General features: G+C 43.4%; 1 protein-coding gene across 5 annotated transcripts; it reads right to left on the bottom strand.

The window, feature by feature from the left end:
- Positions 1-5912: 5912 nt before the first annotated feature.
- LOC142407989 (WD repeat and coiled-coil-containing protein) lies at positions 5913-16575 on the bottom strand. Of its 5 annotated transcripts, none has more exons than XM_075497826.1 (6): positions 16413-16570; positions 15708-15822; positions 15425-15463; positions 11433-13308; positions 8603-8720; positions 5913-6536 (listed from the first exon to the last, which is right to left on the bottom strand). In XM_075497826.1, exons 4-6 carry the CDS (start codon positions 13287-13289, stop codon positions 6265-6267), a joined length of 2247 nt encoding a protein of 748 aa, XP_075353941.1. In that variant the 5' UTR covers positions 13290-13308; positions 15425-15463; positions 15708-15822; positions 16413-16570; the 3' UTR covers positions 5913-6264. The 5 variants fall into 5 exon arrangements, with proteins under 5 accessions (XP_075353941.1, XP_075353944.1, XP_075353943.1 ...); XM_075497829.1 differs by lacking the exon at positions 15425-15463 and having other exon boundaries at positions 11433-11920; positions 12527-13308; positions 16413-16569; XM_075497828.1 differs by lacking the exon at positions 15425-15463 and having other exon boundaries at positions 11796-13308; positions 16413-16571.
- Positions 16576-17701: the final 1126 nt, after the last annotated feature.

Raw genomic sequence — 17701 nt, 5'->3', positions numbered from 1 at the left:
TGGTTACCAGATATTCACACGCGCAGCTTGTCCCTCCCTGATTCCCTGCCTGAGCCCATGTTCATACAAAAGCAGATCAATGGAGAAAACAGCAACTTGACCCAAGAGATGACCAGAGACTGCAGCAAACGGGGAAATTTCAGTGCTGGAGGATTCCCGGGAACTGGACAGTCAGCAGAAGCAATGCTATAAAAGCTAAGAAAGATGTATCTTAATTATTCTGGCCGTGCAACTGAAATAACAAGGAGCTTGATAGAGGGCACCGTTAGAAAACATGCTGGGATGTCGGCATTCTCCGTGTCATAGCACAGGAGGGAATGCGGTTTGGTCCTGGTGCTGTGAGTACTGATTGCAGGCTCGGTGTCTGCGGACAGCAGCAAGCCAATTAAGAAGTGCCTGCCAGACCCGCTCTAAACGAGGAGAACCAGCAGGCGAGTGTAGGGCGTAATGCACAAGGAACTCACACAAGATACACAAAGGGAAGCAGAGTTCAATCTTTCTTTTTCTTCACCTTTCTTTTCAGACCCCACCGCATCCTCTCTGGTTGCCAGCAGACAGTACTGTACTTGTTGCCTCCAGGGTGGACCTGAGTGAAAGAAACTGTACGATAAATCCAGGACTGAGACATATTGAAGGGCAGGCTGAGTTAATCCAGAAATTAGTGGAAACTGGACATAGTTTTGGAGTACTCGGTGGTGGCACTTGGTGAACACTGGTGTGCCTGTGGCCCCCGCTTTGGTGGTTGCTCCGGGTGCCTGGAGAGCCAGATGTCCTGGGAGAAGTAGTAAAGACTAATAGGAAAAGGGACTTTGAGCTCATGGGACAAACAGGGGACAGAGTAAGCAACAGGTTTAATCCATCAAACCCATTTTGCGTTGGGCATAGACCACTACTGGAAGATGATTCTTCCCACCACCAGCTGGGGTTGGAATCCCACCATGCAGCAAAGGAGCTGCTAGGGGTAAAAGAAGCACAGCACCTGCCCATGTTAGAAGAAATAGGATGGAGGAGAAAAACCCCTTGCTTCCCACCTTGCTCCTGTACCTCTCTGCTTTTCCTCTCCACTTGTTTCATTTGGAAAACTCACAGCTGGCAGCTGAGGATGAATGATTTGATTTGCTCCTGAAGCATAACACTCCCACTGGGGATAAAGCAATGGAATATGGTGGGACTTTGGCAGCAGAAGCTATACTTGATTTTTAAGGTTTCTGGCATCAAGAAGCTTTGATTTTGTCTTTGATGCCTGGTTGTGAGAAGCCATTTCCTTGGTGTTGTGTTCTTGCATTCTGCGGAATGGAAGAGCCAAGGATCTTTGGATGAGATGATTTCTCATCTACTGGTCTGCATGGTGGTTGCCACTGGGCTTTGTGGCTTTGGCTTTCTTCCCTTTCCTTCCCCCTTGCTAACAAGAGAGCAACAAAAAACAAGAAAAAGAAAAATAAGAGGTGCTGACAGTTAGTTAATAAAACCATCCAAGATGAATTTCAGAACACCTGAGAAGAAGTGTTTTTTCCTGAAAACAACAAAAGTGATTTTTAAAACTGCAAGAAAACCTCTGTGCAGCTCAGTCCATTTTAACTGCAACTGCTCTGCGGCTGCTCAGTGGCCATGGGAACGGTAGGAGTGGAGTCTCATGCTATTGGGAGAAACTTCTAATAGAGGTTTCCAGCAGAGCCACCAACAAAGCTGCCCCAAGGACAGCTGACCAGTGTGAAGAAGACGTCACCCCTCAACGCTTCCAATTATTGCTTAAAACTCCCACGGCAGCTTTCCAATGGCATTAATTTAGTCTCCAACTTAATCCTCGCCAGCAGCCAGAGGACTACCATGGGCGCAGACCTCAAGTAGAGGCATTAGAGCTCCGAGTGAAGATGGTTATCAGCTCCTTAACTTTACCCAAGCATCTGGCTGACCTCGAGACCCTGGCTCTGAGATCCCTGCTGAACTGCGGACCTTCGTTGGAAAGCTGTTTTGAGAGGGGACGATCTTCTGTTGTCCAGTCGGCATCAGTGCTCAGTGCTACTGCTGGATGTTTATGAATGTTATACATGTGAAGAACATGATAATGCTGAAAGAAATTCCAGATACATTCCATGGAGCGTATGGATAATACCTGTAATTAGAAGATATATTAGAAAGAAGTAATAAGCTATTAACTACACATGACAATTAGACACATCACACAGAATGACCATATTAGTGTACAACCAGCACGGCAATGTGTACATCTGCAAATATGCTTATGAGGAAATGCACGTTATCCCAGGCTAATTCATTTCTGTGACATTGAAATGGTAGTTTTCTTGTAGCTTTTTATTTTAATAAGATTTAATTGATAGAATCACGTTGCAAGTTCTTTTAGTGGTTCCTTTTAGACCTAAAGATGCAATGCCTAAAAGGACATTCACATTATTACCTGGTTTATGAATATTAATTCATCTTTTAAAGTTTGGGGACATTGTAAACAGAATAGAAGTCTCTGATTTGAGATGAAAAAGATTCATTTAAGGTTTTATCTTTTTCAAAGGCACTGAGAGCATAGGCTTGCTTTGTATGGCTTTGAACAACATCCACATTCAATCAAGAAACATCAGAAGTTTCAGTAAAAGAAAATGAAAAAGAAAGTCAATCCATGAAAATAAGATTTTTAATAACATTTCATCAAAGATATTTTGAAAACCATTAGCTGTGCATTTCTAGACATAAACCCAAGTGTAACAATGTCTCTCTCTTCAAGATCAAGGGAAATTCCAGCAAGTGATTTTATGTCCCATTGTATACGTGTCCCCATCCCCATGCTTAAGTACATCAGACACACCATTCCTCATCTTCACGGTATCAACTTGTAGCATCTACAACTGTGGACGCAGGGAAATTGGCCACAATGAAAACCAAGCTCAGAAAAAGACTTAAAACCAGGTAAATTAGGAACTTTCCTTCAAATGCAACGCCCAGAACTCACGCTTTCACACAGCAGCAGCGAGCCTGAAGTTGTCCTGAAGGTAAATAACAATGCACACGAGAAAGATAATGGCTCTTGATAATGGTTTCTTCGCTCTTTTTTTCAGATGAGAGGTGTTAATTAAAACAAAGTTTAAAATCTCTGAGGATTTGTGTATGTGTGGGGTTTCTTTTTTTTCTTAATGTCATTTTTCTAACCCTTTTGATGAACTGTCTGGAAGAAGTAAGCTGCTTATCCCACTAAATTTATTCATAAATAATACTTGGTACACTTGTAGCATTACGCCTCACCTAACCTATACAAACGGTTATTATGAACCCATTTTACAGTTCAGCTGAAATAGAAAAAGTACTTGATTTACCAACAGTATCTTAGCAAGAGAGCAACACCCTTAGTTGCAGATTCTGCCCCCAGCCCCCTGCGTTAGACCGTGGTGACTTCCAGCTGCTTGCACATCCCTCTCCAAAGTTTTCAGCATTGAAAAGTAAAGTCTTGTTACCATTAGTGTTATGCTTGATACAGCTTCAGCGATTTGGGCCTCTGTTTAACGTTCAGCTTTGGTGCAGACCAGCCCACAGGTTTAGAAATGACTTCTTGATAAGAAATAAGCAATTCTCTTAATTTAATTCTTCTGAGATTCCTATGGTTAATTTCAAATACAATATTTGTCCACATGGCACATCACACACCATGAAGAACTAGCATAATCCCTTGACCAAAGTATTAAGAGCTTTTAGTGGGCGACTTGCACTTGCTGTGTCGGCTCTAGTTGCCCGACACGGCAATGCCCTGTGCACGTGCGGTTCCCGCTGCTCACCTGGGGAGCTGGAAGAGTCCTACAGATCTGTCTGGTGCAACCTGAGGCCGAGCATGCTTCTGGTGGGAGACACTGTCTTTCCTCAATCTAGAAATAACACAGATAATAATGCCAAAATAAGCAGCTAATTTTTATACACCGTTTGGCTGCATAACGAAATTATAGAAGCAGCATTTGAGGCACGTGCAATTCAAGGCACCCTCTTGGGGTGAAGGGGCCAGTGCAGGTGGCAGAGGTTTCCTGCAGAGCCAAGAGCACTCAGCCCTAACCCTCTCCTCCCGGGGGTTAGTGGGATGTTGAAAGCAGGAACTGGCATGAAAAAGGACCGCCAGGCGCCTGAGAACCACGGACCATCCCCAGCATCCAGCCTGCTTTGAACACGCACCCAGTGCTGAGGCTCTGCGTTCAGTGACTTCCTAGTGAGAGTAACGGTGATGGTGGACCACCTCCTGATTAAACAGTGACAGTTAGCGAGAACAGATGCTTGTGACGTACAGGATGGAGCCTACAATCGCCAGATTGTTTTACCTGTTTTCCTCCTCCCCTGTTCATCAGAAGCTGTTAACTTCTAGTTGCACCACACAACACGGAGTGCTCTTTGCAGCTTTCTCTAATGTTGTATCTTTAATATTCTAATTTGTGGACAGATGATTTTTTGACAGTGGCTAAATTCCCAAATAGGCAATAAAAAAAAGAGATTATATTAGTCCTGAGACAGCAGCTCCAATTCTATAATCTCGTCACTTGATTCCTTCTCACGCAGTAAGTGCCACTGTGAAAGCCTGATAAACTGCTTAATATTATCATGCTTTAATTTTATGGGTAGCAATCTTGGATTACTCTCTTCAGTGCTGCAATCTATGCTACGTAAACTTGCGCTGTTTCCTAAATTTCAGCTTTGCATTTCCTCTCTCTCGCCCACTACAAAAGCCCATAGAACATTTTCTTCTGTCAGCCTTTAAATTGGATGTTCTCAAGGTTATTGGACTTCCCTCTGCCCGTTCAGCACTTACTAGCTATGATAATTAAAGCAGATGTACTGAAGGCAATGTTGTTAACATGAACAGCGTTGTTTCAAAGGTAATAGGGAAAAATTTCAATATGAAGACAAGAGACGTTTAGAAATATTAACTAGCAAATATTTAGTTATTCAAATGTAACTGAAGTAATTTTATGCCTATAATGATGTACTGGGTCTGGCTGGGATGGAGCGAGTTTCCTTCATAGCAGCCTGTATGGTGCTTTGGATCTGTAACCAAAACAGCGTTGATAACACACCGACATTTCGGCGACTGCCATGCAGTGCTTGCACAGCATCAAGGCTTTCGCTTTTTCCTCTCTGTCCCACCAGCGAGTAGGCTGGGAGTACACAAGAAGCTGGCAGGGGACACAGCTGGGACAGCTGACCCCAACTGACCAAAGGGCTATCCCACACCATGTGACATTGTGCTCAGCAATAAAAGCTGCGAGAAAGGGGAGGATGTTCAGAGTTACAGCGCTCATTTTCCAAATAACTGCTATCCATAGAATCACAGAATGGTGTGGGTTGGGAGGAACCTTAAAGATTACCTAGTCCAGCCGCCCCTGCCATGGGCAGGGACACCTTCCAGTAGGGCAGGTGGAAGCCTTGAACATGATGGAGCCTTGCTTCCCCACAAGCTGCTGACCACCTGCCTGCCGACGGGACGTACTGAATCAACTCCTTATTTTGCGTCACTTGCACACACAGCTTCTGTTTTACCTATTAAACTGCCTTTATCTCAACGCATGAGTTGTTCTCTGCCTGGTCCTGCACAGGGGAGGGAGTGAGCAGCTGGGTGGGGGCTCAGCTGCCAGCTGGGCTCAACCCACCACAAAAGATGACAAAAGATGGCCACCTCCCCAAATCCACCCAGAGAAGTAAGGACAGAGAGGCATTATTGGTAGGCACAGGAGGGGAAAAAGGTCTTGCTTCTAGCAACTATGGATATTCCACATGATCATACATTGTCCCAAACTCCATATACCTAAACTAGTGCTTACACCCTTAGGAACACCAGTGCAAAACCATGTGTGCTTCTGCAGGCACTATTTCTAAATAACAACAGTGTAGTATTTCAGGCTTTGACAGAAGTGAGGAAATGGGGGACAATGCAGCGTTTTCAAGGATTTCTTTATTATGCAAGTTTACTATCATCTAAAAACACCAACATATTAAAGACCAAGATGGAGACTTTAGCTCGGAAGCTTGTAAGAATGCGTGTTTTCAACCACTGATACAAAGACCTGGTCTATACTGCAAAAGGCATATTTAAAAAACACTGCTTAGTATAAAAAAAGTTAATGTTTCCAAGGATCAAATAAATAATTTACAGTGATATGCGACACAAAAATTATGGAAATCCAACAGAGATTTGAGACAGACTGTTGTTTAGAATTTGCAGTCCTACACAGTAAATGTAAGTCTCCCGTCATAAGACAGACATTACAAAATCACTGTCAAAAATCACATTTTACTGCTGGGCTGTTCTGAAGGACTGCTGCTGTCTAAAGCCTTGGGGGAGCAGTCTCTGAGGCCTTCCAAAGAACTCGTGATATCCAGACTTTCAGAAGAAGTGGGTCTACACCCTTCTGTAGAACTGATGATGTCCAAAGTTTTGGAAGAACGGGCACTGTAGCCTTTCGTACTGGCATCTCTTACGACTATCTCCTGTGTGGATGTAAACATTAACGGAACAAAGCCCTCGCTGTCCACTGTGAGAACAATCCAAGATGAACCTGTGAAGATGCATAAATGTCTGTTTATAAGTTTTCCTGTAGTTAGGTATGTTCAAGGTATAAAACGTTTCTTCTAAAATTAAATGCTTCTGTATGTTTACAGTTTTTCTAGCAAAAAAGTATGGGGAGATACAGGTTGTATAATCTCAAAAATAAAGGACAGTTAACAACTACACAAAACAGCTTTCTGACCAATTTTTCCACTATGAGATGAGCCTATAATAAATGCACGCTTCAAATAAGGAGGAGGAATGAAATTCTGAACAGAATTCATAAGCATCGAGACTTGTTTTTAATTAGGTATTCATAAGCTACTTTACAGTGCTTAAGCTGTGCAGATACTGTAAAAAGCAGAAATGTATTAAATTAAATGACAAATTAATATCATAAAACAATTTAGGAACTGCCTCTATTATGTAATTTCAATATAATTAATTCCAATAAATACAAGGAAGAAATACCGTACTACGCTGTACAAACCCCACGTCTCTGGTCCATTTGCTATTTGACTTCACATCATCATTAGCATTATTTGTACAATTTCAAATTGTTTACTGAATCCGAAATACTGACTTCTACCAATTCATATAAACCAGAAAAATTTAATACTTCCATCCATTAAGTTGAAGAAGAAATAAAATAGAGCTCGTGGGGGGTGAGGGAATTCAGAGAAACATTTCCAGCTGTTTGTAAAATTACATTATGTAACTTCATGTCACAGGTAAGGTCATGAGAAGATTGTAGCTTAAAAGCATGCAACCCTTTAATCTTTTGGCTTAATACCTCATTTGGACCAAACTTTAAAATCAGCACAATTCAGGAATTTAAAAATACCATTCCTACTTTGTCTGTTTATCTAGTAATATTTGTAAAATTAATAAAGAAACCTACTGTAACACTGTTTGCTTTTAAAATTTATCTAGTAAGGCTAGTCGTATGCATGATGATTACTCAATCCTGGGCAACCAATTCTGTTAAGTTTACATTTTTAAGCTAAAAATGAGAAGTCGAAACTAGTGCAGGTAATGGGGACAACTTCTTTTGCCAGAAAGAGAAGTTGTTCAAGTCTTACAGCTCAAAATAAAATCTCAGTCTGAAAAATTAAGAGGTCAGTATCTACAAAACTGCCTACCGTTATCACTGGGTACATCACACCGTTCTGGGTTGTGCTACTACTAAACTAGCGTGAGATAGCGGTAAGAACCTTTTCAAGATCCGATTGCTAGTGAATTAACTGACTACAGTTTTATCTAGGCATTGGAATACTAAACATATTCCAACAACTACTTAAAGAAAAAGGAAACTTGCACGATGGTAGGAACAGCAGCCTTAAGGCTTTGGGATAGCTGCTCAGTAATCTGCAAGTTGGCAGACAGCAGATGCGGTAGGCAAGTAGCTGGAATATAGTACAGAGAATATCTGTAGCAGTGAGAGATCATATCCCAAAAGTATGTTTTCTACCTTTGTCAAAAGTAAGACACTTAGAATTGACAGGTACACAGGCACGCAGGGTGTGCATGGGATGAACGGGTAACAGCAGAGAAGACCACAGCAATAAGAAAGGTAGTTTTCTTCATAGCAAAAACTGAAATGACATGCACTGCTAAAATTCAGAGAGCTACTTTTGTGTTTATAAAAAAACTATAGGATTTCTTAAAGACCACCAGATGCTGGAACTACAGATTAAAATATAGAAAACTGTATTCCAAAACCACCAGTCAGCTCTAACCTCCTCCTTACTCAGACGTCTCTATTGAGAACAGCTGAAAACAGAAATAAAATACTGGGTGACAGTAATTTTCCCGTATAACTAGCCACTTGGTAAGGGGGCATCAATACGTAAAAGTTTGCTCTTTTTTTTTTTTTTTTATAATGTAAAGATTCTTCTCAGTAAAAGCCCAGAGAAGAATCTTTATGCTATAAAACAAATGAGCAAACTTTTATTAATCATCTTTCATTATTTATTCCTTGGGTTTTTTCCAGATGGGATTATGCATATTGCTACTGCTCACTGAGAATGCCGCATGTGTTCAAAGCATTTGTATTATTGGATAATTACAACATACCATGTTGCATTTCCACAAGAGAGAGATTAAATATCTGCTGGACTATATTTAGACGGAGTTTACCACCACAAAGAATAACAGCTCGCCTTTCATCTGAGTCACTTCTGGAAAGCTGCTTCTGTAAATTCAAGAAAGAATCATTAGATACCGTGATGTATATTTAACCAGAGATGTCAAAATGGCATTAATCAAAACAGGATCACAGACATGCCTTCAACTATGTCATTTACAGAAAGTCAAATACTACAGACATTCATTCAGACCCATTTGCAAGATTTATACTTTAAGTCTCAGCTCTCAGAGAGATGACCTGTGAGTGATAGCAGCAAGTAACTGTGCTAATTCAGCATGTGTCAGAACAACAAGAGAGGAAATCATACGCTGCTGCTGAAGAAACCATGAGCTTCATCCACAGCACAATCCTGACTCTCATCCTTACCACCTGTGAGGGACATTTTCCTGGGGAGTCTGTAAAGCTGCAGGTTTTCCATCCTCCCCCCTCCCTGACCCACGACTTCAGAAGAGGTGAGAACTCCTGCCCGTGAATGTTTGGGACGAAGAACGGGCTAACAAATCAGAAGGGCTTGTTTGTCTCTCCCTTGACCATCACTGCCCCAAGCCTTAAAATCCAAAACATGTCTTCAAAGAATATCCCGCACGGGGCAGGGCAGAGCAAAGCATTTTTACAATCTGCAAAAACCAAAACTACAAACTCTGTCTTTGCATAGGATAAAATTCACACAACCATGTCACTTCCCAAGGAAGCCTCGATAACATCTCTAGGTCATGACAAAACCACGACGAAGTAAATTCTGACTCCTTTTCCACGCTGTGGCTGGACCCATCCACCCACAAGGAGGGCATATGGCAGAGGGGAGGTTGGAGATGCACGCATGCTCTTTGCCCCCTGCACTGATAAACTCTGCCCTCTCAAAGACACTGCTTATTTGGGATATTTTGGGTTTCCTCAACATTTTGTAAAATACAGCTAGTAACTCGGGCAGCAGAGAAACGATCAGGGCTCAGCGCACGAGGTGAGGATCCCTGTTCGCCTGTTAACGATTTCTGAATCAAATATACTCTGACTAAAGTTAAACCACAGCATTTTCTGCCAGACTTTCCAATGTCACTTGTAACTCAGGAGTCAAATGCTTTTCTCGCCACAAATCATCAGGGATCAAAATATGTAGGTAAAATTGTAGCATCACTTTAATTTGTGAAGCACCTCCACGCAAGCGTAGCTAATCTAGCTCTTGGAACACCAAGACAAGCTGATATATAACTCAGTTTCAAACTATATGTAAAAAGAGAGCTGAATACAAAAACATAACAAAAATTTGTGCTACTTCAAAATTAAAGTAGGCTTCTAAACAAACACCTCAGATAGATAAACGAGACATCAGATGTGCTGAGGGAAACTTTCACTTTTCAGAGTAATGCCCCATATATATCTAAGATTTAAGACAGCTAGAAAAATTAGAGTTATTACAATTATTAAATGTTTACAATGGAAAACAGTGAAGAGAGTGAGGGAATATGATCTAGAACCTAAGAGTTGAATGCTACAAAAGTTGAGAGTAATAATTTTTTGCAATAGTAAGCTGAAAAATAAGAGCTTATTGAAAGGAAAACGACAGTTTAAATGACTTTGAATATTGACTAAGGTTTATTAATCTGAATTATAGAAGAGACCTAGTAGATTTGTGCCATGTTTTGATGATCAGGTAACTTACACTTTCTAGCATGAGATTTGGAAGTGCCTTCTTTCAGCCAAGGAAAGTGTCTTTCACATGAAATTTGATTTTAAATCCATTTTTAAGCTATGCTAATGGAATTATCTATTGTGTCCCTAGGGATCTCTTTCCTTCTCAGACAGCGCTCTCAATACTAATTAGCAACATTTCAGTTTCAGAGCCAAAGCATTTTTCTTTTTTTGTTTCAGTCTCCATTATTTTAGTTGTCCTCACAGGAGGACAGGAGATTGATACCAATTCCCATACATGGAAATTTGCACTTGTCTAAATTTCTAAACAGAAAACTTCAGAAGTTGCCTAGGAAAAACATCACCTTCCTAGAACTTCATACAAGTCTTTAATTCTGCAACTGAGCTGTCATGCGTGGGTTCTCTGGAGCCCCACCAGAGATCTGTGCAGAAGGAGAAGGTACGCTTGCCCGGGTCAGAGCCAACGAGCTCAGCCCAGTGCGAGGTGGGGACAGGGAGCTGCACATTCCCAAATATTACATCGCTTTAAAAACACTGAAAGCCTGCAAAGGAATGGGACTTGTAACATTAGTCCCACGTACAGGAACAGGATGGAAATCTAATCCTATTGACCATTACATGAGAATGGTCTTTTTTTTCCCAGAAATGCTCTGGTTTTACCACTGGTACAGATAACTGCAAGAATGAAAGCACTACTACAGCATCCATCTGAAATGGCAACAATTTCAGATACATTATTTTAAGCTTAGTTTAAAAAATTATCTGAAATATTTCCCTCATTCTATCTCCCATCAGAGAAAACACAAATATGTACTTTTAAAAGAACTGTAAATAGGGACTGAGGTGCAATTACAGGAAGAGTAGGGAAGAAGGACAACAAAACCAAGCCAGGCTTACATAAAGCCTAAATAAGTCTAAATAAGACTCCTATCGGATTCACCTGCATGCAGTGAGATCATTCATATGCACCAAATTTGCATGTACTAAACATTCATAGGATGTCATCCTTCCTGCGCATGATCTGACAAAAGTTCATGTTTTAAATCTGTACAAAGAACATACATCCATAAACAGATTTTATCATTAAGGCTTCAATATTGAAATTACCTGGCAGGTGATGTTAATAAAAGAGGGTTCCTGAGAAGATGGGTACACTGGAGGATTTCTCTTCCCAGATTTTAGCAGCTCAGTTAATTCACAGAGGTGATGCTGTAATTCTGTGAAGTTACCAGACAGTTTTTCTACATTTTTCAAAAAGTAACTCGCCTCCTTTTCACTGAATAGGCTATTCCTGTAAGAATTTGGTATTTTGGAAGCTGCCTCTGCCTGCCTTTTTGGAGATGTTGGCTTGTTAGAAAATGCCAGCGATGTGGCAGACAGTGCCGCAGTCCGATTAACTGGTTCGGCATCGAGAGACTCAACAGCTGGAGGAAAATTCATGGAAATCTTTTTATCTTTGAGGTCACTCATGTTCAATGACAAGCTTTGTTCATAAAGAGGACTCTTAATTTCTTCAATGAGTTTCCTTCTGCTGGTAGGGGACTGAATGGCAGCACGATCTGGTATCACAAGTCCACGGCTGAGAGGGTGAACATCTGTAGAGAGATCATGAGGTATGTTTGAAAGGTTCAAACTGGAGCTCCCATTAACTGATGCAGATGGACCCATTTCAAATATTAGTTCCTTAATCATCAATCGGATCATGTATTTATCTGATCTTGAAGAGGGAAGAAATGCAGGGTCAGTGAATTTTTGTCTTCCAACCAGTATCAGTAACAATTTATTGGTCAAGAAGCACAGACCCTTTGGTTTCTCATTTTTCTCTAGCTGAATTTGTTGAATATTGGGTAAATTGGCAGAAGTCAGTGAATAGACTAAAATAACGTTACAAGTATTGGAGGCAACCGACACAGTTTGCATTTTGGGGTCAAAAGCCATTATATCAGGAACCAGAATGCCTGGGATGCTAACTTTTTTGGTAGAGGTAACCTTTCTTTCAAAAGTCACCAAGATGAGATGTGAAGAATCTTGGCCACTTCCTGTTAGGTAGTCCTTGGGCCTCAGATGAAGAAGAGGACTGGAATCAGCACCCTGCTTGCTAGAAAGTATGTGAGTTAGATCCACAGGAGATGTAACAACAGATAACGGCTTCTCAGAGTCCAGTGATTTTTTCCCCCCATCCATGGAATACTCTTCCTCACCACATAAGCTGGACTGTGAGGGGAAGGACTCTGTTTCAATGCTCGCCGGAACTTCAAATGCAACGCCAGCATTTAAGCCACAGATTTTGTCTAGAGGAAGCTCGGTGGCAACAGCAACTTGGAAATTCAGAGTAGCTTCCACAGCACAGATGTAGCCTCCTACATCAAAGATCGGGCAAAAAGAACAAGCATTCAGTGTTTTCTGAGCATCATCCCACAAGTAAGAATGAAGGGCACTGCCTACTCCCACTACTAAGCGATTGCCTTCCTTCGTCCAACAAGCGCAGTGGATGAGGCCGCTGCCTTTAATATCTGCTTTAATTCTTGAGTTGTTGAGATGAACAGAGTGTAAGACGGAGGCATCCCGTGTAGTTAGCACAGCCAAGATCTCCTTCTTCGGATGCCACACACACCCTTGGGGGAGCACTGGAAACGGCTCGCTGATGTCGCATATCTGAGAAACTAAGAGCTTATTCCTTTCTGTAACATTGAAACAGAGCTGCCAAATGGTGATATGCTTTTTATGTTGAACAGCAAGCAGAGCTGGGGCATCAGGGGGACACGGGCCCCAGTAGAGCCCATGGACATGTTCAAACTGACCGACAACACTCGAGTCACCAAATTTTGGTTCTCCATTATGAAGGTGTAAAGAAGTTAGTATCACCTGTTTCCCATCTGTCCAGGCAATACCATGCACAGGGTGAATTGCTTGGTATAAGGCATTAAGGCCAGTTCTTAGAAGCTTCGCCTTTCCTAGCTCCATGATTTTTAATGTGAGACATCTAAACAAATTAGAATGAAAAGAAAAAAAAAATTATTGTAGAGGCTAGAGGTCAATACCTGTACGATTATTTAGCTTATGACCCTGCCAATGCGGTCAGTCTTCCTCCCAGTGAAGTCAATATACAAATAATGTTCATCTATGCTTAATCCCCAACCATAGAATTTTTTGTTTATGATGTTTCCACAGTGAATGCAATTTTAAGAGAAAGAAACTTTGCCATTTACATAGGCTTAGTCTGCTGCATTTTCATCACAAGACCAGTCCTGTCATTCTAACTGACAGGTTGCTGCTTCTCAGAATATTTTCCAATGACTTCAGTATTAAAAATTTTCAAAATATCGCCTCTCACTCTCAGCTTCAGGGACCATTTGCAATCAGATAAAGTAATCCCTTACAAGTATAACCAAGCATTATCTATAAATCTGATCCTGTATTAAGTGGGCGAGAATGAGGCATTTGTATAGTTATTCCAGAAGGCTCTCTAAAAAAGCAAATGCAATTTTGAAGAAAGTTAGGATCAAAGCAGATTTTTCTGAGGAAATGAATGAGAAAAGAATTTAAAAGAACTTCGAACACGGGGAGGGGGGGCAGACCCATCTACTTCAGGCACGAGCCACACTATGATAGCATATGAATGAGTCACAATTTTCAACATCCTTTAATGCAGTGGTTATTTTTTTCTCTCTTCCTAGTGATTCCTAAGTGAACCTTTTTGTTACAGTTCGCAAACCACCTGGTAGCTCACTACTGTTTGTTGGGTTGAAGGGAGGAAAGACTATGCCTGTGGGCTGGTATTTCCACATACCTGAATATCCATACAAAAATATACATACATTTTTAAATGCTTTTTTTTTAATATCTGCAGTAATTCTGGGGACATTTTAAATCATTTGGATATCGCTTTAGAAGTAGTTATTTTCATAGTGTCCTGCAAAGTAGAAATTACTGTCTTATAGGCATGAAGTAAAACCACAGAAAACTTTCATTCCACTATTTTTGAAAAATGGGTTACGTGATTTGCCTGATGTCTCAAGAAAAGCCTTTTCAGTTCTCTCTACATAGCGTAACAGCTTCAAGAGGGAGAACGGGAAACTTCCAGCAATCATTATTCTCCGTAATGTGTAACCAGGTGTCTGGGACATCCAGAAGCCATATGCAAGGCACCAAAATTTCAGAAGGGTTCAGGATTTTACACATATTTCTAGTTTTGAGCTGTGAGCAATCCCTACTCTGCACAGAAGCCAATTCAAAGGAATTGATGGTTTCCTCACTTAAGATTCTCTGTAGGATTTGGCTCAGCTGCAAAGCCATGGCACAGAATGAGCTGCAGCTTTAGTAGGAAACATGAAAAACAAGAAGAAAGTGTTTGAGAAAGTCAAACTGTCAAACTGAAAGGGTTTATCACAACATGCAGGGCCTGACACTACTCAGTATTTTAATTAACTATTTGTGGATGACCCCAAACTTAGAGGAAGGGGATTGGAAGAGCACATTTCAGAGACTAAAATTAGATAGAAAAAGTTATGTTATGATGGTCAGGATAACTTCTTCTCAAACTAATAACAAGTGCAAAATTATATACTTAGTAAAGGAAAAAAAAAACCAAAAACAAACAACATGGATACATCTTCAGCAATAATTCCCTGGGTAGCAGGATAGCAAAAAAGGATCTGGCTTACACTGGATCACAAATTGAATATTTCAGTAATGTGAGAATATTGCCAAATAAGACAGTATCATTCTGGCATGTTTTTTAAGAGGGATGCCATACACAAGGGAGATAATTACCCCACTTCCTCAGAGCCAACAGTACCTCCACTGGAGTACTGCACCTAGTTCTGAGTTTAACAGTCCAAGGATGATGGAAATGCTTAACAGAGCTCAGGGACCAGAGAAACACGAGAAGTTGGTTCACTCAGTTTGGAGAAGATTGTGAGTGGAAACTTGCAAACACCCACCAGCCTGCTGACAAGAGAACACTCATCCATTGTTCTCCAGGTCTACTCTGCATAGCGCAGGATAATAATCAGCTTAGTTTCAACAAAGGAGATTTAGGTCAGCTATTAAGGAAAAATTCTAACTATAAATGATAGCTAAGCATTGAAGCAGGTTACCTTGGCGAAGGGGAGAAGGCACTCCATGAATTTCATGATCTGTAAGAGCCAATTAGGTAAATGTCTGTCAGGGATAAGTTTAAGTACACTGGATCCTGCCTCACGGTAAGAAAGCGCTTGAGATACTTCCCAATCAACTTCACCACCTACCTGGCTCTCCTCTAAACTCCAGTGTAACTGTCCTCAATCTCGTTAAGCAACCACCACTTGCAGGAAGACCAAAATGTTAGTTGTTTGTTCTTTGGTACTCTGAATCACGCATACACTGCTGGGCAATACTTACTAATGGAAGGGAGATGATAACGGGCCTCATAAGATATGCCCAGATACTAAGCCTCCTGGGCCATCTGGATAGTTTCCTGTGATACGAGGGAGGTTTTACGCTATCCCCAGCAGACCTGGAAAAGCAAAAGCAGCAAGACACCCCCTGGCCATCACACTCCAGCCACCTCCTGCCCCAACCCCCGTCACTCGGCCCACCACCCCTTCCAGCTGCGCAGGCCGTGCCGCTCGGGGCATCGAGACGTGCCGCCACCGGCGAGGCTCCACCAACCGCTCCTTACCGGTGGGCAGCCCCCTCCGCAGCCGCCCCGGGCCTCGCCTCACGCCCTCGCACCCTCCCCGGCCCGGCAAAGGCCGAGCTCCCCCGGAGCAGGTGTCACGCTACTGCCACAGCCCTGCGGGCAGGCCGGGATGCCCGGTGAAACACGCCGCCTGTCCCCAGCCCCTCTGGGCAGCCGGCGGGGGGCCGAGGAGACGCTGCGGGGGATCCTCCGGCAACCGCCGCCGCGGCGGGGCACCGGGCGGCCACGGCAAGGGGCAAGAGAGAGCGCCCAAACCCGCCCGCCCGCGCCGCTTCCCCCGCGCCGCCACCCGCCCGCACCAGCGACCCGCCGCTCCCTGCGCGAGCCCGCCCGCACCGATATTCCCCACCTCCCCCAGCGGCCCGCCCGTTCCCTCTCCTCCCCGCCACAGCCAGCAGCCTCACCCGCCCGGCGGCTCAGCCCGGCTCCGGTGAGGCGGTCCCCGCGGCCGTGCAGCGGTGCGCGGCGCTTAGCTACGGCGGGCACCTCCCGGCCCGGCCCCGCCTCCCCGCCCGGCCCTGTCCAGCCCCGCACCGCCTGTCCGCGGGGGGCGCGGCGCTCCGCTTCGACGCTCAGCAGCGGCGCTCTAGCCGGGCACGCATGGGCTCTATGACCCAGCAGGCGGTACCTACAAGAGGCGGGCGCTAGAACTACAGCTCCCAGGAGGCAATGGGGCGGGCGGTGATGTGCACTCCCCTGTGTGCGCGCGCGCTGCGCCCCTCTCTCTTCCCGCCACCGATCCGGCGGGTGGCGCGAGCGGTCTCTTCAGGGCGCCTCAAGGGTCGCCGCTGCTGAGGGGGCCGCCGGCGACGTGACAGGGACTTGTCCCTTCCATCGCTCCCGGGGGTCACGTACCGTGTGCCATGTCCCACCCACGCCCCCCTGGCGTGGCCGCATCCGCGTGGCTCTCGGTGAGGCCTGAGAAGGGACCAAAGGAGAGAGGAGACCCCTCAGGCGGGAGGACGTTGAGTCCCCAGTGTGGAGTGAGGGGACACCAGCAGTGTGACTGGACTGGCCTTGCTACCAGGGGGTCAATTCACCCCCCCTGGGGCCGGAGGGTGGTACGATAGATAGCTCCTACGGCCCGGCAGCTATGAGGCTGGTCTGAACGTGAAGCCTGCAAGTTTCAAGAGTTACTTGGATCCTTCTGCACAAGATAAAGATGCAAAATGAGAAATGTGCCTGCTTGCTTTTATGTTTGGGTTTTTTTCCCCTGGGAAAATGGGAGGTCACTTTTAAGTGAAGAAAGCATATAAATATGATACGGAACTACTCCAATACAACTTCTTTGGTCCTTATTTATTGCATCAGGCATAACTTCTTATAAGACTCTGAGGCCTTTTTAAAGTTATTTATATTGCAAGACTGTGCCACTCTGTCACTAAGTCCTGCAGAGCAGTCTGATCATTATGCGGTTTTTGAAACCCATACTTTTGATAGGATGTTGAAACACTGGAAAAGATGCCTTAAGGAGCTGCCAAAGGTGTGAGAAAAATTATTGAAATGGTTGCAAGGTCAAATACGTAAGTATTTGTAAATATGTAAGACTCAAACTTACCAAAAGAAGAACACTAGGTGGTGACTTGGCTCATTGCATGAGTGCCTTTGCAGAGAAAAAAAATCAGAACTAAAGAGTTCTTTAAGTTAGTGAAGGAAGGTTTAACAAGAGCCATGGACGAATTCAAATACGTAA

The sequence above is a fragment of the Mycteria americana genome, chromosome 3 (assembly GCF_035582795.1).
Source record: "Mycteria americana isolate JAX WOST 10 ecotype Jacksonville Zoo and Gardens chromosome 3, USCA_MyAme_1.0, whole genome shotgun sequence".
Classification (NCBI taxonomy): domain Eukaryota; kingdom Metazoa; phylum Chordata; class Aves; order Ciconiiformes; family Ciconiidae; genus Mycteria; species Mycteria americana.
Note: the sequence above shows the minus strand (reverse complement) of the source record. Positions and strands in the feature narration are given on the sequence as shown.

What these genes read in the sequence shown, in the direction of transcription:
- LOC142407989 (XM_075497826.1), bottom strand. Translation starts at nt 13,289, where the DNA reads ATGGAGCTAGGAAAGGCGAAGCTTCTAAGAACTGGCCTTAATGCCTTA. An exon ending in TTATTAACATCACCTGCCAG is followed by an intron (nt 8,721 to 11,432) that starts GTAATTTCAATA and finishes TTGAATTTACAG; the next exon opens with AAGCAGCTTTCCAGAAGTGA. An exon ending in TCTTGTGGAAATGCAACATG is followed by an intron (nt 6,537 to 8,602) that starts GTATGTTGTAAT and finishes GCATCTTCACAG; the next exon opens with GTTCATCTTGGATTGTTCTC.